General features: G+C 42.5%; 3 protein-coding genes across 3 annotated transcripts in view; 2 read left to right on the forward strand and 1 right to left on the reverse strand.

The window, feature by feature from the left end:
- Positions 1–20,870, reverse strand: part of HERC6 (HECT and RLD domain containing E3 ubiquitin protein ligase family member 6) — a 105,911-nt gene that overhangs the window by 12,818 nt on the left and 72,223 nt on the right. Inside the window, exons 35-42 of the mRNA XM_030565087.1 lie at positions 20,552–20,735; positions 20,016–20,188; positions 18,505–18,603; positions 11,564–11,611; positions 9,657–9,758; positions 9,444–9,563; positions 998–1,141; positions 75–241 (exon numbers count right to left, since the gene is read on the reverse strand). Coding sequence (XP_030420947.1) covers positions 75–241; positions 998–1,141; positions 9,444–9,563; positions 9,657–9,758; positions 11,564–11,611; positions 18,505–18,603; positions 20,016–20,188; positions 20,552–20,735 — 1,037 coding nt within the window. The remainder of the gene's footprint in view (positions 1–74; positions 242–997; positions 1,142–9,443; positions 9,564–9,656; positions 9,759–11,563; positions 11,612–18,504; positions 18,604–20,015; positions 20,189–20,551; positions 20,736–20,870) is intronic.
- Positions 4,092–5,660, forward strand: PYURF (PIGY upstream reading frame). Its single transcript, XM_030564861.1, has 2 exons — positions 4,092–4,353; positions 5,496–5,660. Exons 1-2 carry the CDS (start codon positions 4,136–4,138, stop codon positions 5,635–5,637), a joined length of 360 nt encoding a protein of 119 aa, XP_030420721.1. The 5' UTR covers positions 4,092–4,135; the 3' UTR covers positions 5,638–5,660.
- On the forward strand, positions 5,682–6,378 carry PIGY (phosphatidylinositol glycan anchor biosynthesis class Y). The gene has a single exon (XM_030564862.1). The coding sequence runs from the start codon at positions 5,701–5,703 to the stop codon at positions 5,914–5,916; it is 216 nt and encodes a 71-aa protein (XP_030420722.1). The 5' UTR covers positions 5,682–5,700; the 3' UTR covers positions 5,917–6,378.

Raw genomic sequence — 20,870 nt, forward strand, 5'->3', positions numbered from 1 at the left:
AGCTGTTTTTAGTGGGAGACTCCCCCCGCACTTTTATTTCATGGCACAAAGCTTGGGAAATTGTTTCATCATACCTCCCTTCTGTAGGAGACAGCTCTTTTAAATCTTCTAGAGTGGGTGGAATATCCAGCAACTTTTTGTACAGAGCTAGAGGGAAATGGAAGGGAGCGATCTTCATGTTATACAGTGCCATTCCAAACAGAGTGCCAATCAGGAAAAAGGTGTCTTCACTTCCTGGTACCTAGTTTGTGTGTTTGAAAAACAAAACAAACCCCTTATTACTGACTTTTTATTATGGGGAGGGGGGAGTGTGGCTAGAGGCAGGGGACTGGGCATCTGGATCTGTGAATTGTATTCATCACTCTGCTGCTGAGTTCCTCTCATAGCTCATAACCTGCAGCTGGGAGGTGTGATTATAGCATATGTCGATACACCTGAGCTAACTTTGATCTCACTAGACCAAAGCTAGCTTGAGTATCAATAGCAGTGAAGCTGCAGATGACGCTCACTCAGGTATATGCCCAGGGTCCTGGGCAGACAGGGCTAGTCTGTGCCACTGTGGCTTCACTGCGATTGTTACTCGACCTACCTTCAAAAGAAGCTCATGTTTGTCTACATGTCCTACAATCACACCTCCTGAATGCAGAGAACATGTTCTAAGCATAAAGAAAGAAGTAACTGCATCCATACAGAACCCTATGCTTGTTATTTAAAGGAGCAAGCATTTCCACAGCCCAAAATATGAACTGGAAACTCCTTTAACTGAAAATCTGGTTGTTGGTGGGACTCCAGGATTTCCCCTAATGGAGGCTGAGCTTGCTCAAGCACTGCCCACAGGCAGACCTACAGCATTTCTGTTTCTCACAGAAGACATGACCCAGAGGGTGACCCACTTCATAAAAACGTGAAGGGGGGTGACAGTCATATGGGGAAATACCAGCTGGGAGACTTATTTTGAAAGTGAGGTTAAAAAAATAGTATCATCTTAACAACTCACCTGGGAGGGGAACCAAATCAGGTTGGAGTCCTCAAAACATCTGAATATCTGTGCTTCTGGACAACACAGTTCCCTTGTAATGATAGTGAAGAACTCCTGGGACAGCCCTCCAACATCAATACCTTGTTCTCCAACAAACTGCACCTGAATAGCCCCAAAAGACCCCAACAAAATCACTGCTCTTGTGTCCATACTGAAATGGTCATTTGCAAACTCCTCCCAGCACTAGGCAGTTACTTGGTCCCTGAAAGCTGCAGTGAGCTTGACGCAGGTGCAAGGGACTGTCAATGCATATGAAATTGCAGGATTGGGGCCCTTGTTTCCAGAAGTGGCAATAACAAATTGAATACCCATAACTGCAGCGGCTGTTCAGCATGAAATGCTCAGTGTGTTTACCCTTGAATGATCATTGTCTGTTACAACGGACAGGAGATAGAAGAAGGAAAAGGTATACGCGATACCACAGTGTTGTCAACGGTCATAAATTTATTGTGAGTATTGTGCTAGCAATAATAATTTTGGGGGCCTGACTCGTGATTTTTTTGAATGCTTGAAACTGGCAGTACTGGTACCAAAATCTGACAAATTAGATCCTTATCCTTAAATCCAAACTTCTAATTCCTCCCCTGCCCTGTTTTCACAGGTTACTTTGCTTCACCAATATTTGCTCTTAGTGCTGTTGAAAGATGCCAGCTCTTGACACTCACTTTAATGAGGATAAGCCACACCTGAATATTAGTATGCAGAAATCCTGACCCCACACTCCCATTGACTTCAATAGGGACAGGATTTCACCTGCAGGATCTATATCACTGTTGGTCTGCAACCTGTGCAGTTATTTACACCAGGGCCAAGTGGGTGGAAAAGGCTATCATTGTGACTTGGTAATGTTCTACACTCACTTAGCCTTGGAAATAGTTGTCTCCTGCTTATTCACACCGCAGGCACTGTGCATAAAGCCACAGTGCAAATTTGCCCCTTTAAAGAACAATACATTCCCTTACAGAAAACACTACTGGTAGTTTTATAACATTGGAAAGCAGAGAAGCTTGAGCTCAAACCTTATTCTATAAACAGCATAGCACCATCTAGTGGAAATCAGTTGGTACTACCTAATTTTAACGCTATGAATTAAATATTAGCCATATCTGCATTAAAAAACCCTATTTGTTATATATAACACACATATTCACACACAATGCCATTACAATAAATTATATGTATTTACTGTTCTGCATCATTTGTATATCAGTTCTCAGAAAACTTTATACTCCCCAAATATGGATTGCCGTTTTATATAAAGCTGTAATTCCTTCTTGCCACTCTAACGATAATAATAAATCTTTTGGGTTATGGTTTCTGATAATCTCAGAGCCCCTGGATAGGGATAATTACCCAGCTAGGAGTTGCTTGAACAGCTAAGCCTGACTGTTGTGTAAATAAATGTACTACTTTGTTAATTTAAAATGAGCATTAGACATTCTTATGAAAAAAATTAGAGCATGTATAGCAGTCACATAGGCCCCAACTTGTAAAGTGTAAAAGAATCCAAGGAAATGTCCCCAGGAACATCTGTAATAAATTTAGGCTCCCACTTCCATTATTCTGTGCTCTCTCATGTTTGAGACAGTCTCTCTCTCTCTCGTCTTCTCTTGCAGTGTGCTTTCTTTGATGTGTTCTTTCATTCTATTCCTCAATGCATTTTTCTACTTCTCTATTCCTCCAATCTCCACCCGTGTTCCCTTCCCCTCTTTGCGCCTCCATTTCACCTCCCAGTTGTGTTTTGCTGCTCCATCCCTGTTGTATCACAGCAGCAGTAAATAGCATTTACGAAATCCAGTGGCCGTGTCCACATTTGAAAGCACATGTGGCTTCCATGTGCTTCAGCTACCTTTATACTATTACTGAAATATTTTGTAGAGTGACCTCTTCTGGCAGCTGTGTGACATCAAACATCAAATCAAGTGCTGCTCTGTCTGGGGCATTTGCTGACAGTCAGGGGAGTTTAGATTTTTTCTGTATGTCAGCAGATATTCAGGTCAAAATACAGGCTATGGGGAAGCTCACTTGCCAAAATATAGTATTTTTTGTCTTATTATTTTTATTATATTGAATGACATTAGGCACTAAGTATTTGGTGTTTTTGTTTGTTTTTCTCTTTCATTTTTTAATTGAGTTTAAAACACCCTAGATTCTCTTTTTCCAGTTTCCCACTGGGACCATTTTTTCCTGAGAAAGTTATAAATCTCTGAAAACAAAGGTTTAGAGCAGTGAAGCTGGACTATGTTGAACAAGTGAGATTTCAAAAGAAATTCCAATGTTCCAGTGAAATCAACTCAACAAATTCTTCCCTCATCACAGTGAGCTTAAAAATAAAAATAGACTAAAAATTAACTCCCAACAAGGGAGTATCCCTAACCCCTCCACATGAGTACAATTTGTCAGCTCTAAGGGAGCTTAACTTTTCCTATAGGTGCACAAATAGCTGTAGCCTCAGCTTTTAGACATGGCTGAACTGCTAAGGGAAATGCTTGGAATGAGATTAAGTATCAGGGGATAGCTGTTTTAGGCTGTATCCACAAAAACAATGACGAGTCCAGTGGCACTTTAAAGACTAACAGATTGATACTCCTCATTGTTTTAGAATGAGATTAAATTACTACAGCTGTCGATCCATTAATCTATTATGGTATTGATGTAGTACCTCTGCCCTGTAGTACCTCTACCATAGTATCTGACAGACTCCAAGTGTTTAAAAAATAGAAACCACAAAGTTTCTGCCTTCCGAGCCATAGGCGAAATAGCTTAATTAGCTGATAGTGTGGGGAGCCAAGTGAAAGTGATAACTGAATACATCTAGCCTGGGCTGAAAGGAAAGATGAACGGCTATCAAGGAAAGAGCACTTGCTATAAATAACACAGTTCAAGAAAAGCAAGGGGGAGTGAGGGGTATGGCTGGGACAGCTGAGAGCAATCCAGCATTGGCTGACTACTAGGAACTAGTGCAAGCAGCCAGGCTGCACAGGGACTCTGTCGAGCAGCACAGGAAGGAACTAGTTGCAGAGAGGAGGAGGCTGGCCCTGTGAGTCAGCACACAGCACACAGCAGCAGCAGGCCTGGCGGTGGCTGAGCAGGACCATGCGAGGACGGTATGTGAGCAGGACCCTAACCTCTGTGCTGCTGCGCAGGCAGCCCCAGCCTTCGGGAGCAGGCGCCGCAGCTGCTGCTAACAGCTCATTCCCGGGTGCAGCCCTGAGACACTTCTCGGACAGGCAGAAGGGCCAGGAGCAGCCCAAGGCGTTTGACCCGGCTCTGCTCGAGTTCCTGGTCTGCCCGCTATCCAAGAAACCACTGAGGTGAGGCCAGCCTCCGTCCCCTTCTCTCCGATTCAGAGAGCTTAGGGGACCCTTGTGATCCTCTAGTCTGACCTGCTGCATGATGCTAGCCAGAGAGCCTTGCCCAGGAATTCCTGCCTGTGGGAATATTCTCTTCTCCCCCTCCCCACAAACACCCTCTCCCCGCTCTGAGCTTCCAGTGTTCAGCTAAGTGCCCCCCCCCCCACTCCTCCTTTAGAGATAAGATTTTAACCAACAGTGACAATTTTGTCTGAGGCTGATTTCAAAGTGTGAGTGAAATTTCACTGTCCTGTTGAAAAGCACAGCAATAGCCTTTAATCACAAGAGGAGCTGGTTTTTAAATCAGCTATAAAGTTAATCTGACTGAGCACCTACACCATCCGAGGAGTAAATCTTGGCAGGTTCCTCACTTGCAATTTTCTGCAGCTATTCATTAACTGAACTGTGTATCTGCACAGGGGAGGGAAGCAAGTTACAATGGAAGGGGGAGTGTGTGTGTGTCACACCCATTCACGTTGCTTTCTCTCCATTTTTACCTATTTCCCTCTATGGGCATGCTAGTTATATCTACTAGAATTAACTGAAATACAGCAAAAGGTGGGAACTGAATGTAACTTCTAGGGTTCATGACAAGCACATGTGCTCTGTGGAAGCTACAGTTTGCCATAATTTATATTTACTTCTTCTCTATTGCAGACACACAATCCTAAAGTACCCCGTGAATAGCCTTGAGGACATAATTGTGAAGTACAATGGAGCTGAATGGCATTTTCTGCACAAAATCTTAGTTCTCAGCTGCACTGCTGTAGGGTGCCCAAGCACTTAAGAAGAGTTTTCATGTTCATAATTTAAATGTTATAAATTTTGTAATGAAGAGTCATACCCTGCCTCCATTCTAAATAGTGTTTTTATTTGAAGGCATGATTTCCTGCTCTGAGAATGTGTCCTGGTTACTTTCCGTTAGGATAATTCTACTAGTTCCATAGTTTCCAGCTACATACTTCTGTTGATGTTTGTTTCAGTTGTCTTTCACGCCCCCCACTCCCCTGCACCCCTCTCCCTCCCCCCCTTTTTTTTTTAAATGACTTAACAACCCAGGTCTCTGTATCTACTGTTCAGTTTTTTAAATCTTTTTTGACCAGGTATGAAGCATCCACCAATGAACTAATTAACGAAGAGCTGGGCATCGCCTATCCAATCATTGATGGCATTCCTAATATGATCCCTCAGGCTGCAAGGATGATTGACAGAAAGGCCCAGGATGACGAACCAAAGCAAACCTAGATAGCTGTTATTAAAAACAAAACCTGAAGACTAACCTACGCCTACAGTAACTGGGGAGGAAAAATGTTCCTGTCACTGCCTACACTAACTGTACTTGTTCCACTGTTGTCCTTAGCTGGCCTGTTTTATTCAGCCAGTGTGGATGAAAAGTTCCCAGAGGGCTGCACCAGCACAACCAGCTTGTGTTTCTACAGTCTGCTGCTTCCTGTTACCATACCAGTTTATGTGTTCTTTCACCTTTGGACCTGGATGGGTATTAAACTTTTTCGACACAACTGAGGCAGCAAAAGCTTGGAAGGCACCACAAAAGTAGACTTGCCAAACTTGTGGCCTACCAGCACCCTAATATTATATTCTGTGAAATTGCAATGGTCTCCATTAATCTCCCAATGACACCTGAAAATGTAACCTTCTGCACCAGCCTTGATGCACAATGGCCTCATTACTGCCGAGAGAGATAATTAATTAACATTTTTCTTGTTCCTTCTCTGTGTCCCATCAAAACCGCTGGGTGTATTGTAAGGCTACACTATTAGCCCATCAAAGGTGTTGTCTCTTTGTTAAGAATAAACGTTGTGCACTGATTGAGATGAATTATTTTAAATAGGTTATGGTGAGTTTCACTATGCCTCTTTCAAGGAGCAGCACTGTTATTTGGTAATTGCCTTTGGTGGTTTGAACTGATGTCTGCAGTAGAATGCATTTGTCTTACTGTGCTATGGAAATAAAGAGTATAATACATCAAACTCGTATCTACATGTGCTTTGCAGACTCTGTACCAGGAGCTTTTTGGTCACTACTGAAATGCAGCTACATTGGAGGTGGCATCCATTTATGCGCCTGTAACGCTCCAGGTCTAATTTTAGATGGGGAAGTGAAAAGTAAGATCTCTAATTAAATCATAGGGGGGAATGAAGATGCTTATTTCAGTAACAACAAATGTCATTATGATGATTGCCAGGATAGCAGAGCTGGCCCAGCTACTCATGGGATAGTAGCTGGGGGGTTACTGGAATCTGTGCCAACTGGCAAAGGTTCCTACGAACGGGGGATAGCCGTGTGGCATGCAGCAACCACACCCTCTCCCCAGCCCCTTGCCAGATCTATGCTGTCTGGGGAAATGCAGTACAAAGGGAGCAGGGCTCAGAATCTGGCCTCGTAAAATATCCATTGTTTGCTGCTAGATCTCACTACAGGATTAAACGGTCATATAGGTTTCTGTTTTCCAAAGTCGTATTAGCACTACCCAATAGAGTACTCCTTCACGGCTAGGACACCTCCTCATGGCTGTTTGTTTGTGAAAGTGGTGGCCAGGCAAACCGATGTCTGTTCAACACAAGTCATCTCCATGACCAGCACTAGGGGCCAAGAATTGGCTTGGCCACAGAGACTAACTGCTGCTCTCCCTATTGGAGATGGCCTCCCACACACCATAGATGAGATGGCACAGCATGGGAGATGACGGTATAGCTGCTGTAGTTACAAACAAGGCTTCAGTTTCCATTTCTGATGGTCTGGCACCAACTATAATGAAAAACCAGTTGGATGGATGAGTGAATAAGGTCCTGACTTTGCAGGGTACTGGACTTTAATGGAGCTCTGCCATGGGCTCAGGGTCTGCATAGATCTCACTACAGGATCATAAAGTCATATAGCCTTCTATGTTCCAAACTGATATTATCAGCACTACGCATTGGAGTGCTCTGGTTATCATATTCACACCACGAGAGACAGCAAATGCAACAACTCCTGTTACCCAATTTTTTTTTTCTTTTGGTGGTAGTCCTTTCCTGCCAGCGGTTCCCACCCTGTGTCTACCGCAGCAGTGTGAATATGCAGGTTCACTCTGCCGTTTATTCCACGCCTTACAGCATTGAATATCCTGTTTACTTTGCTTCATTAAGCAACACATCAAAAATACTGTCTGCCCTCCCAGATTATAACTAGTTGCTTCTCCCTAGAGCATCTTATTATTGTCTTCTGATATCTCAGTAACTAAGTCTTTAAGAATACTTACCTGTAGTTTGGTTTATTTATATATAAATTCATGTATGTAAACCACCATCCAGTTAAATACAGACTCTGTGAAAATGGGATAAATATGCTACCTGATTGGGCAGTATCATGGTTTGCTGTCATCATGTGCTTTATCCAAAGGGGTAGGGGGGAGCAGCTCTTGTTTCCCGGAGTTAGATTTGAGGGGCAAGGAGGTAGCAAAGAATGAATCTGGTAGACTTGTATTCTTTGATTTATAGCTGTGTTTGTTTTGTCAACTTGTACAAGTGACACCATCTTACTTAGGGTCATAATAGTTAGTTATAGACAAGACCCACAGGTCACTGACTCCATCCTAATGCAAGGAATAGCTTCCCCCCACCCCATTAGAAGACATAACCAATGTTAACCAGTCCCCACAGGACTGTCCCTAGGGGGCTGTGGGGCCCGGGACATAGGCGCTGAGTTTCCAATCTGCCTCAGGGGATGGGGGAGCACTCCAACCAGGCCCTCCCCCGCTCCACCCCTGCCCTTCTGCCCCACCTCTTCCTCACCCAGTTCTGCCCCCTCCCCTGAGTATGCTGCACCCTCTCCCCTCCCCCCCAGCACCTCCTGATGCTATGAAACATCTGATCCGAGGTAGGTGCTGAGAGGGAGCGGGGCCCGCCTGTGGGCAGGAGGTGCTGGTGGGGAGGGGACAGGAATGCAGAGAGGAGTGAGGGGGAGGTTCTGGTAGGGGGGCTCCTCACCCCTGTCCAGCTGCTGCTCGCCTCCCCATTTGCCTCACCTCCCCGCTGCCTCCTGCGGGGACCCCAGCAGTCGCCCCGATTCATTGTACCCAGGGGATGGCTCCGAGTCCTCATATGTGACCAGCCAGAATCACAGGCTTAGAGATGCACTTTGCAGGAACGTATATAAATCTCACTACCCAGATAGGTATCCAGCACACAGATGTTACTCTTCAATTTTAACATGGAGATAGATATTTGCTACTGCCCTGTAAATGGAAGCACATTTCCAACCTAAGCTAAAAAGTTACGTAGGGAGAATTTTCTGCTCCTTCATCCTTACCCTCCTGCATTTTACATCAAGGTGGCAATGGTTTGCATAAGGACAATTTGTACATGTACGGTCTAGCTCAGGCAGAGGAGTCACCTTTGCTACCACCATTCTCTGTCTCAACATCAGAGCTGCCTCTCTCTGACCAGCTGGGAGCTCCTATTTAAGTTAAGATGGCTGGCACTGGTTGGCTAAGGGCTGTCTCCATGGTGGGGTAACGCCTTATATGTGGCTGTGCTTTCTAAAGCACACAAATGTGTTGTGTGTTAATTGGTCCCTGTGGACCCTGCTTTTGCACACTAACGGTCTCCTGTAGTGCACTTTAACACTGTTGTTTCAAACATAACTATGTTGAAGTGCACCACCAGGGAGTACCCAGACCAACTAATACGCAACACATTCCTGTGCTTTATAAAATACTCCACCCCCATAGTGCGCATTACCCCACTGTGTAGATAAGTCCGAAGACTTGGTTCTCACCCGTTCACTGGGTATTTGTATTAGCCACTTGCTTTAATCAAACAAAGCTTAATTGCAGGTATGCCAAGAACGAGCAGTTAATTCTAGCCCACATGGAACGTGCTTCTAAGTAATTTCCATGATACTTTTCCCTTCTTCATTTTTAACTGAATTTTAAAATGCCCGCTGAATGCTGGAAAAATCTCTTTGTTGGTTATTAGCTATATTAAAGGCAAAGTACTCTAGAGCAATATACTCAAGAGGTAACAAAATAATCAAGCTTGATTTCTTACTTGCAAGAATTTCTCAAATGTTTTAGGTGCTGCGCTCCTTAAATTCTGCCACACGTCATCCACAAGATGTGCTCTTCTGATCTCTAAAAACCATGGACCTCGTGGCAGGAAAGAGTTTGTCTACAAAACAGAATAGACAATGTGTTACAAGCTTTACATTCTTTTGGTTGTTAAATTGTTAAAAAAAACCTCATTGACTTTGGCAATACGTACGTTGTACAACCCGAACAGAATTTGGCGGTCAATTTCATAAACCACAATCTTATCTTGCATGTCAAAGATGCAAGGGTATGCAGTCAGTTTCAACAGAGCCCTCTGAAATGACAAGAAAGTTTCATTTTCAATGAGGAAAATGTATTTAAAATATCACTGCGATAAAGACAAGCTGGATTGTCAGTTGTTCCTGTCATGTTATGTACATAAGGCCGTTTTTTTAAAAGGAACGTTGAAAAGTGAAATTCCCCATTTGTCTGTTAAAATAGCCACTTACAGGTTATGTTCCCTACTGTGAGTACCTCAGCTCTAAAGCCTGATATTCTGCACCTTGGTTCACAATGCACCAGACCTCATTACAGAAGTAGTCCCATTGAAATCAGAATCAGGCCTTCATATTTTGCCTGCACAAATGCATGGTTTTCACTTGCAAACTCGGTACACTTCAGAAAGCTGCTTTTGAAATTTGGCCCTAGGCATTATTACAGCAATGAGCATGGGCAGTAGAAATTCCCAGATAGCTTATACAGATTCAGCATATTTTCTTCAAAATCTATTGAATTTTTGCAGAGGTTTTCAGCTCCCCCGAATTCTGTTTGTTGCTACTCTTAAATTTCAATGGTAGCTATTATTAAAGGCATAACGATGAACATTCCAAAGCAATATATTAACCAACGAAAGGGGACAGTGAGCGTAGGTTATGAACACAAGGGTTGACCAATATTTGTGGATTTCACCTAAATTGCAAAATCTGAAAATAACACCCCAGTCTTTAAGACTGGACCATTTTATGAATAAATTTGAAGCAAATGTGTGAGAAATGCTGCTGGTACGGAGACATCTGAATAGTTTGAGAACTGTGCCACTCACTATAGCAACTATACCTAGTCAAATATATATTTGGTAAGTTACTGCAGGAGGTTTCAGTCTGGTATACTTCCAAAACTATTGTGGACAGGCTGAGCCTGCTCCTGTCATTTGCTGCGTGTGGGCCAACTCTTTTATCATCATGGAAACCCCTTGAAATCAACAACAAATTAGAAGATTGGGGCTTTAGGAGCTAGAAAAGATAACTGTCCAAGAGAATGCATGGATGACAAAAATCACATCCCTCTCTTGGTTATATCACCCCAGCTGCAGAGCAAGAAAGATAACAGCGTATAAATTTACACCAGGAAGGTCTAGAAAGAAAAATGTAGTGCTTGTATAAATTTCTAATGAACTATTATACTCTGCAGAACATCACAATGTTTTTCTACCACTGTGGAAGAGCTCTTATTAAACTGCTGTAACACAGATATAAAAACCGGAAATATTAAGTGAGTGTTGAATACTCAACGCATGAACCCATTTTACAACTTTTTTTGTTTAAACAGAGGCTAACAATTAAGTTTTATTTGTAAAAGCTGCTGCAAGAAGAACACCCAATATTTCCCTTCTCCTGATGCCCTAGAGGATGGACTATTTCCAGCCCAGCATCTCCTCTTGTAGGAATTGAAAAGGATAGTAATTCTTCCCTGTCAATCCCTGAACCTGTATGCTATAGAGATGCTGGGGGGAGTCAGACCCCAAACCCATCTCAAAGAAAACAGGTCAGGGAAAGGGTATGTGTAGGGCAGGAGGTGTGGTTCTCAGGCCAGATAAACCTTTACAGACTTAGGCAGATGTTTGTTGAAAAGACTAAAATCCAAACCCAGCTTGAATTCTGGTGGGTTCTGTGTTCCAATTAAACATTTTGCATCACTCTGTTTCTTATGACTAATTTTCATTCAGAACCATCTGTACAAACAGTCTGGGATTTTTTGGACGACTGAGTGTTCCTGTAAAGTTCATGGAGACAACAAGAAGTACATTTTAATGCTAATGTCCAAAGGCCAGTTTCTAATTGGATATGAAATATAGCTTACCATTTCCAAGCGCTTTGAAATCTCATTTTTGATCCACTGCTCATAAGTCTAAAAAAAGAGAATAGGAGTTTTAATAGCACCTTTAATACTTCAGATACTCCAAAGCACTCTACAAAAGAATGAGTTATGTACCAGTAACGTGAACATCTGGACCGTTGAGTAACCATTGCACAAGTTTAGCAAAATGATTCATCATTATAGGTACCTTTTAGAAAATATTCAAAAATAGATATTATATAAAATAGTCTAATTCAAGATGCCACATCAAAAAGAAAAACTGGTTACTAGCTTCTCTACTGAACAGGGAAAAACCTCAGCCGGTGTGTTCTTTAGTGTTTGCTTTGGTATTATTTCTACTCTCCCCTCCCTTGCTCCCTTCTCTTACCTTGTTAATTTCATTATGCTTCATAATACACTGTTTGTAATTTAACTGCAGTTGCAGTATAATCACACTGCTGTTTTTTTAATGACTACTTCATAGAACCGGAAGTTGAACTATATGACTGAACTGCTTATTTAAAAGCATAACTGCAATGTGATTAGTCACTGGATTAGAAAGTGTAATCAGTGGATTTTATTTAAGGAGAAAAACTACAGTAAAGTGCATTGTCCACATGATGAACAATATTAGGCAATAACTGAAAATACATTATTTAGAATATATTTGGAATTCAAGAAGAGGAGGCAAATATTCTAGTGTCCCTCCCCTCTTTCTCCCCTTACTTTAGATATCTGGTTTTCACCAGTATTTAAATGATAGGGCATTTTGACTTCTATGACTCATTGCTGGATAAGACAAGATAGTTTTTTGTTCATTGCTAAGAACATAAGAACAGCCATACAGGATCAGACCAAAGGTCCATCTAGCCCAGTATCCTATCTTCCGACAGTGGCCAATGCCAGGTGCTTCAGATGGACAATTATGGGGACAATTATAGGGAACAAAACAGGACAATTATGAAGTGATCCATCACCCGTTGTCCATTCCCAGCTTCTGGCAGTTAGAGGCTTATGACATCCAGAGCATGGGGTTGCATCCCTGACCATCTTGGCTAACAGCCACTGATGGCCCTATTGTCCATTCACTTATCGTAAGATATTCTACACTGCCCACATTACAGCGTGGCCAGGGCAGCGCTGTGACCTGGGCAGTGTAGACACGCTTTATCGCCGGGGTAGAGCTCTCCCGCAATAAAGAATATCCACCCCGAATGAGCGGTGGTAGCTTTATCGCTGGGATAAATCGCTGTCTATACTGGCGCTTTTCAGTGCTAAAACTTTTGTCGCTCAGGGGTATGTTTTTTCACATCCCTGAATGACTAAAATTTTAGTGCTGAAAGTGGCAGCGTAGACACAGCCTAATTCTTTTTGAACCCTGCTATAGTTTTGGCCTGCACAACATCCTCTGGCAATGAGTTCCACAGGTTGACTGTGCGACCTGCTGCCTATTAATTGGGTGACCACTGGTTTGTTGTGTTATGTGCTGGGGTAAATAATACTTCCTTGTTCACTTTCTCCACAGCAGTCTTGATTTTATAAACCTCTATCATATCCCCCCTTTGTCGTCTGTTCTCCAAGCTGAAAAGTCCCAGTCTTATTAATTTCTCCTCTTATGGAAGCTGTTCCATCCTCCTAATCATTTCTGTTGTCCTTCTCTGTAGTTTCTCCAATTCCAATATATCTTTTTTGAAACAGGGTAATCAGAACTGCACACAGTATTCACTGTGTAGGTGTACCACGGATTCATATAGTGGCAATATGATATTTTTTGTCTTATCATCTATCCCAGTGGTTCCAAAACTTGTTCTACCTCTTGTACACGGAAAGCCCCTGGCGGGCTAGGCCAGTTTGTTTACCTGCCGCGTCCGCAGGTTCGGCCAATCGCAGCTCCCAGTGGCTGTGGTTCGCTACTCCAGACCAATGGGAGCTGCTGGAAGTGGCAGCCAGTATATCCCTTGGCCCGCACCGTTTCCTGCAGCCCCTATTGGCCTGGAGCAGCAAACCGCGGCCACTGGGAGCCGCAATTGGCCGAACCTGCAGACACGGCAGGTAAACAAATTGGCCCGGCCCGCCAGGGGCTTTCCCTGCACAAGTGGCTGAACAAGTTTGGGAACCACTGATCTATCCCTTTCCTAATGGTTCCTAACATTCTGTTAGCTTTTTTGCCTGCAGCTGCACATTGAGCAGATGTTTTCAGAGAACCATCCACTTTGACTCAAACATCTCTTTCTTGAGGGGTAACAGCTAATTTAGACCCCATAGTTTTGTATGTATAGTTGGGATTATGTTTTCCAATGTCCATTACTTCGCATTTATCAGCACTGAATTTCATCTTCCATTTTCTTGCCCAGTCACTCAGTTTTGTGAGATCTCTTTGGAACTCTCTACATTCTGCTTTGGACTTAACTAACTTGCGTAATTTTTCATCATCTGAAAATTTTGCCACCTCACTATTTACCCCTTTTTCCAGATCATTTATGAATAAGTCAAACAGCATTGGTCCCAGTGCACACTCTTAGGGGACATCACTATTTACCTCTCTCCATTCCAAAAACTGACCATTTATTCCTTTCCTTTATTTACTATTTTTTAACCAGTTACTGATCCATGAGAGGACCTTCCCTCTTATCCCATGATTGCTTACTTTGTTTAAGAGCCTTTGGTGTGGTACCTTGTCAAAGACTTTCTGAAAGTCAGCATACATTATATCCACTGGATCACTCTTGTCCACATACTTGTTGACTCCCTAAAATAATTCTAATAGATTGGAGAGGCATGACTTTCCTTTACAAATGCTATGTTGACTCTTCCCCAACAAATTGTGTTCATTTATGTGTCTGATAATTCTGTTCTTTACTATAGTTTCAACCAATTTGCCTGGACTGAAGTTAGGCGTACTGGCCTGAAATCACCAGGATTGCCTCTGGAGTCTTTTAAAAAAATTGGTGACACATTAGCTATCCACAAGTCATCTGATACAAAAGCTGATTTAAGTGGTAGGTTACACCACACTTAATAGTTCTGCAATTTCATATTCGAGTTTCTTCAGAACTCTTGGGTGAACATCATCTGGTCCTGGTGACTTATTACTGTTTAATTTATCTATTTGTTCCAAAACCTCCTTTACTGACACCTCAATCTGGGACAGTTCCTCAGATTTGTCTTCCTTGAGTGCTCTTTTAGCAAGTTCATTGTCCAGTGGCCCCACTGATTGTTTGGCAGCTGTTTCTGATGTACTCAAAAAACAATTTGCTGATAGTTCTTGAGTCTTTGTCTAGTTGTTCTTCAAATTCTTTATTGGTCTGTCTGTCTAATTCTATTTGACTTACCAGAGTTTATGCTCCTTTCTAGTTTCCTCAGTGGGATTTGACTTCCAATTTTTAAAGGATACTTTTTTGCCTCTAACTGCTTCTTTTACTATGTTGTTTAGCCATGGTGGTACTTTTTTGGCCCTCTTACTGTGTTTTTTAATTTGGGTATACATTTAATTTGAGCCTCTATTATGGTGTTTTAAAAAAGTTTCTATGAAGCTTGAAGACATTTCACTATTGTGACTGTACCTTTTAATTTTCCTTTAACTAGCTTCCTCATTTTTGTGTAGTTCCCCTTTCTGAAGTTAAATGCTACTGTGCTGGACTTCCTTGGTATTTTCCCTCCTGCAAGGATGTTAAATGTAATTACTTTATGGTCACTATTACCAAGCGGTTCAGCTATATTCACCTCTTGGACCAGATCCTGTGCTCCACTTAGGACTAAATCCAGAATTGCCTCTCCAAGAAGCTGCTCCAAGAAGCAGATATTAATGGTGTCTAGAAATTTTATCTCAATATCCCATCCCAAGGTGACAGATGTATCCAGTCAATATGGGGATAGCTGAAATTCCCCAATATTATTGAGTTTTCTACTTTTATAGCCTCTCTACTCTCCTAGAGCATTTCTCGATCATGAGCACCGTCCTGGTCAGGTGGTTGGTAATATATTCTTACTCCTATACTCTTATTATTCAAGCTTGGAATTTCTATCCATAGAGATTCTATGATAGTCTGATTTATTTATTTATTTACTACTATATTTGACTCCATGCTTTCTTTCACATCAAGTGCCACTCCCCTATCAACACAATCTACTCTTGTCATTTCTATAAATTTTGTACCCTGGTATTACCGTATCCCATTGATTATCACCAAATTTCTCTGACGCATCAAAATCCTCATTTAATCCTTATTTATCAATATCCTCATTTAGTACCAGGCACTCAAATTCATCCATCTTAGTATTTAGACTTCTAGCATTTGTATACAAGTACTTATAAAATTTGTCACTTTTTAGTTGTCTGTTTTCATGTGATTTAATTGAATGGGACATTTTTTCATTTGACTGTTTCTCTTCAGTTCCTACCTGTACTCTATCAACTTCTATCCTCTCACCTTTAGTAGGATATAGAGAATCCTTGTTAATAGAGTCTCCTCTAAGGGATGTCTCAGTCCTCTATACCTGTCGGCCCTCAGCCCTTTTCCCCAGTTCCTCTACAATCTTCTCCATTTTACGCCAGCAATCTGATTTCATTGTGATTTAGGAAGAGCCCATCCTTCCTGTATAGGTTCCTCCTTTCCCAAAAGGTTCCCCAGTTCCTAAAAAACCTAAAACCTCCTCCCTACACCATTGGCTCATTCACACATTAAGACTCTGTAGCTCTCCCTGTCTAGCTGGCCCTGCACGTGGATCTGGAAGCATTTCAGGGAATGCTACCATGGAGGTCCTGGACTTCAATCTCTTATCTAACAGCCTCCATTTGGCATCCAAGATCTCTCTCCTATCCTTCCCTATGTCATTGGTACCTACATGTACCGCAACTACTAGCTCCTCCCCAGCACTGAACATAGGACTGTCTAGATGTCTGGAGAGATCCACAACCTTCATACTTGGCAGGCAATTCTCCAGGTCATCACAAACCCAGCTATCTATATTTCTAATGATCAACTCTCCCATCACTATTAGCCGTCTCTTCCTAATAACTGAGATTTCTTCCCTCAGAGAGGAATCTTCAGTGCAAGAGGATACCACGACATCATCTGGAAGGAGGGTCCCAACTATGGAATCATTTTCCTCTGCTCCAGTTTGATGTTCTCTTTCCCCAAGACTTTCATTTTCCTCAACAGCACAGAGGCTTTCAGATTGTGGGGATGGGACCATTCTACACTGTGGAGGAAAGTCTCATCTATCCTCTCTGTCTCTCTTAGCTCCTTCAGTTCAGCCACTCTGGTCTCCCGATCCTGTACTCGGTCTGTGAGGACCATGAGCTCCGTGCACCGAATGCACACATATGCCACCTGCCCACAGGCAGGTAATCATACATTCAATGCAATAAACTGGATAGATCCCACTCTACTGCTGGACTTCTGCCTGCATTCTTTTATATTCCTGCAGCTTTTTTAGGTGGGGGAGTGTTTGTTGGCCTAAACTGAGAGGTAGAGTAGCCCTGCCCCCTAGTTAACAGATCCTAAAGGGCTTAGGGATCAAAGCCTCCTCAAGAAGCTCTGAGCTTTGCCGAGCAGGCCACTAGGCTCAGCACACCGCCCCCCAACAAACCGCACGGCATACTTCAATCAAGTAGCAAGCACACAACAAACATTGAACTCTGCAAACTAAGAGCAAATGAGACTCAAAACCAAAGTCCACTTTTAGATAAAGGCAGGAGAGATCTCAAGGATGAAGTTTAGACATGGTCTATGCTGAGGATTTTAGCCATCTGTGCCAAACCATGGGTGTAGCTGAACTAGTGCAAACCCCTAGTATTGACAGCCACAAGCAGTTGTGATCTGCAGGGGTGCACCTTCCTCTTGCATAGTGCAAATCATGGCGTATAACCCACTATCTATGCTAGGGGCTGCCCTGATGAAGCTGTATCAGTGGCTAGTCAGTGATATATAGAATCAGGGCATATCCCCTAAGGAAGACAAGACCAGATTAAATCTATGGCTAAGAAAAGGTGAAAAATCTATAAAACAGCCTCATGTAACAAACACTTAGCATGATGTGCAGAATTACAGCTGCTAGTTAGACGTAATGAATACACTTCCAATCAGCATGAGACCAGAAGTCACACCCTATTCTTCCAGATGTGATTTCTGCATATTCCTATATATGACTCATGTAAATTAAAGCAGTGCAAAGCCCTGTGTGGATGCTCTTGAATCAGTTTATAAATGGCTTATGTCAATTTTAATATCATTCAAAAATGGGCTTTGCACCAGTTTAACTACAAGAATCGGAAACAATGCCTTTAGTTAAACCGGTGCAAAATAGTTTGTAGAGCGAGTCTCAGTAACAAACAAAATCTGGAGTGAAAATTTGTTTGAAGTTGTTATGTAGCTCTCGTCCATGCCTCAAAGGAAATTAAAATGTTCTGTTGGCTTCCTGGTGAAAAGTTTCAAAGGACTGTATAAGAGTCCATTAATTCTGAATGGATAAACACAAAAATAAGAAGAAATATAATGGGCCAGATCCTGGTTCCCATTGCAGCTGCTTTGCAATGACTGGCCAATGGATTGGCTACGTCAGGCATGGGGGAATCTCCAGATCATGTAGCACCAATGTTTCCTCCTATGCTAACTCTGCTCCCAAGCCTCCAGTGAAGGGGGGGATGTGGCCATGGAAAAGGAGGCGTAGCTGTGGGGATGACTGCGCCCAGTCGATCTCTGACTGCCAAAACAACCTTGAAAGTCATGGGCGGCTGGCACAACTTAGAAGAAGCGTGCTGTTCTGAATGGTGTATCGGGGCCAGCCTAATGCTCAATAGCCATGGACCGGAGAGGATGTAAAGCTTTCTAAGCTGTACTGGGGATAGAAGGGCTGGACCCAAGGATTTGACCCCAATATCTCTAACTTCCTAAATAACAACAAGAAAATATATTCCAGTTTTGGAAAGATGTTATACTTACTGGTCCTTCATTCAAATGCCAAACCTGTCCCCAAATCCTTTTCACTTCAGGTATATAGAAGTTGTTTTCTTGTATTTTGAAACCAGCACTGGAATTCACCTGCATCAATATATACAGTGTTAAAAGGAAACAGCCAGCAGATCCTATGAGCTAGGAACACTTAACCTATAAAACAGAACTATATTGCAGATGTACCATAGCACTTTTCACAAAGCAGCAAAGCAGTGTACAAGGGCAGAAGTGCAAAACCAATACAATAAATAGAACCCTACAGCTAAGAATCGTAGTATACTCTGTGCATTAACTGAGAATTCCATGGGCCTGATTTTCTTTTACACCGAAGCTCCTTTACACAGCTCTGACAGTGAGCACATATTGCACTTATACTCACTTAAGGCCCTTCTTTACTATGAGAATGGGAGAAGGGACCTTAGCGTAAATGGGAACCAGACCCTTTGCATTACAACGTATCTTAGAATGACATAATGAACTTGCAGTGTAGATTTCCCAAGCGAGACAATTCTACCAAATGGGGATGAGAGGGAAAAGGAAAGGCCTTTTACTTAGACGTGGCAAATATGGAGAGACAGGGGAGGAATCAGAAGAAAAACAGATTCTAATCAGGGTCAGTAAATAAAAATCAGGCAGAGCTAATTCAAACAAACCCAGGGCTTCCAGCAAAGGTATTAGCTTAGGGTCCTCATGATTTAAGGCCCAAGATTCAGTGTGTAAGTTTACTCAAGTTCCCTCCAACTTCCCATCTGCCCCCAAATTCTATGCCAACAGTGGTGCAAATCCATTGGAGGTGCTCAGAAAGTCATGTGTCTGGAACTGGTGCATGGGCTTGCTGAGAGAGAGTTAAGAAAGTGGTGGATGAAACAGGAAGAGGGGGTGGAATCTGTGATGCTGCACATCCAGAACAGTAATAAAAGGGGAGAGAATCCCTAGCTCTCCAGAGGATTCAAGTTATTATGACCTCAGAGCAGCTGATCAGTGTGAAAAAACTTCTGCAGCATTAGAGTGCAACCAGCAAACAACACACTCACATTTCAACCTGCCTCTAGGGTGGGGCCTACAAGACATGGGGCAGTCCCCTAATGGAAGAATAAGAGGGTAATAGAGTTCAGACTCACTGATTGCAGACCCCTATGCAGGTTATTCTTGTATAGTGGACAAATGGGGCCTGGTAATGGGGCAAAGCAACATTACAGTTCCAGTCTCTTAGCACAGATGGGACAAAGTGTATTCTGCTCTGTAATCAGCAATTGTACCTCAGGTATGAATAGGGTGACCAGATGTCCCAATTTTATAGGGACAGTCCCGATATTCGGGACTTTGTCTTATATAAGTGCCTATTATCCCACCACTCCCTGTCCTGATTTTGCACACTTGCTATCTGGTCACCCTAGGTATGAAAGCCATGTATTCATAAATTCAAGAAATAAATACATGAAAAAATATTCAAATCATATGTATATTTTCTAACCCACCAGAGCCAAATGCTTTCTTACCTGGTAAAGAATCTGCAGCATTTTCAGAGCCCTATTCAAGTGTGGTTCACAGGTAACTTCTTCAGAGCTTCTGGCTTGAATGATGAAAAGAGATAAATTGATTCTGGAAACCCTTTGATACATGCTCACTAGGTCCTTGAAAAAGGATATTTCTAGATTTGACCACAGGGATTCTGTAAAGAAAACAACTGTTGACATCTCTACCTTAGACAACATACAAATAGACCTTAGTAAGATCTGTCCTTTGGACAATAGCGGTTCGTTTTGTTTTTAAATGAACCGAATAAAGCACTTGGTTTTAAACTAAACGAGTAAATCTCAAACTCATATAATACTCTGATCTGTAGACTGCTCCAGACAAATTATCCCTTCATATATATTTCTACATAAGCACCTTGTCAAAACCCTTTTCCATTGTAGAAAATATCTGGGGTGAAATCCTGGCCCAACTGAAGTCAATGGAAGTATTTCCCAGCTCCCTCCCCAGAAAGTGCTGAAGTACTCAGGTGATCCAGCTGTACTGCTATAGGCCTTACCAAGAACTTTCAGATCTTTTTGTTGGAGACTCAGGATGGCTGCTGCTAGCCGATCAAGAAGACAATCAGACATGTTATCCTGCCCCCGTAAAAGGACAGGAATGATCAGGTAGGGCCTGAGAGCTTCAGGTGAGCTGGGAGAGGAAGATAGCGATGACAGCAATTTCTCAACTGCAGAGATCATCTGGGGGATTGAAGGAGCAAGGGGACAAGAGAAATTAAAAAATGCTGTGGAGTTTTGCCATAATTTATTACTTACAGCAGCAAGAGCACTACAGAATTCCCAGTTTCACATCCCATCTTCTTTCATACACTGAAC

Source organism: Gopherus evgoodei, chromosome 5 (genome assembly GCF_007399415.2).
Source record: "Gopherus evgoodei ecotype Sinaloan lineage chromosome 5, rGopEvg1_v1.p, whole genome shotgun sequence".
Taxonomy (NCBI): domain Eukaryota; kingdom Metazoa; phylum Chordata; order Testudines; family Testudinidae; genus Gopherus; species Gopherus evgoodei.

Excerpts from the sequence above, each read along its gene's own strand:
- PYURF (XM_030564861.1), top strand. The coding sequence starts at position 4,136 with ATGCGAGGACGGTATGTGAGCAGGACCCTAACCTCTGTGCTGCTGCGC. Across the intron at positions 4,354-5,495 it reads CTATCCAAGAAACCACTGAG|GTATGAAGCATCCACCAATG; the intron begins GTGAGGCCAGCC and ends TTTTTTGACCAG.
- PIGY (XM_030564862.1), top strand. The coding sequence starts at position 5,701 with ATGTTCCTGTCACTGCCTACACTAACTGTACTTGTTCCACTGTTGTCC.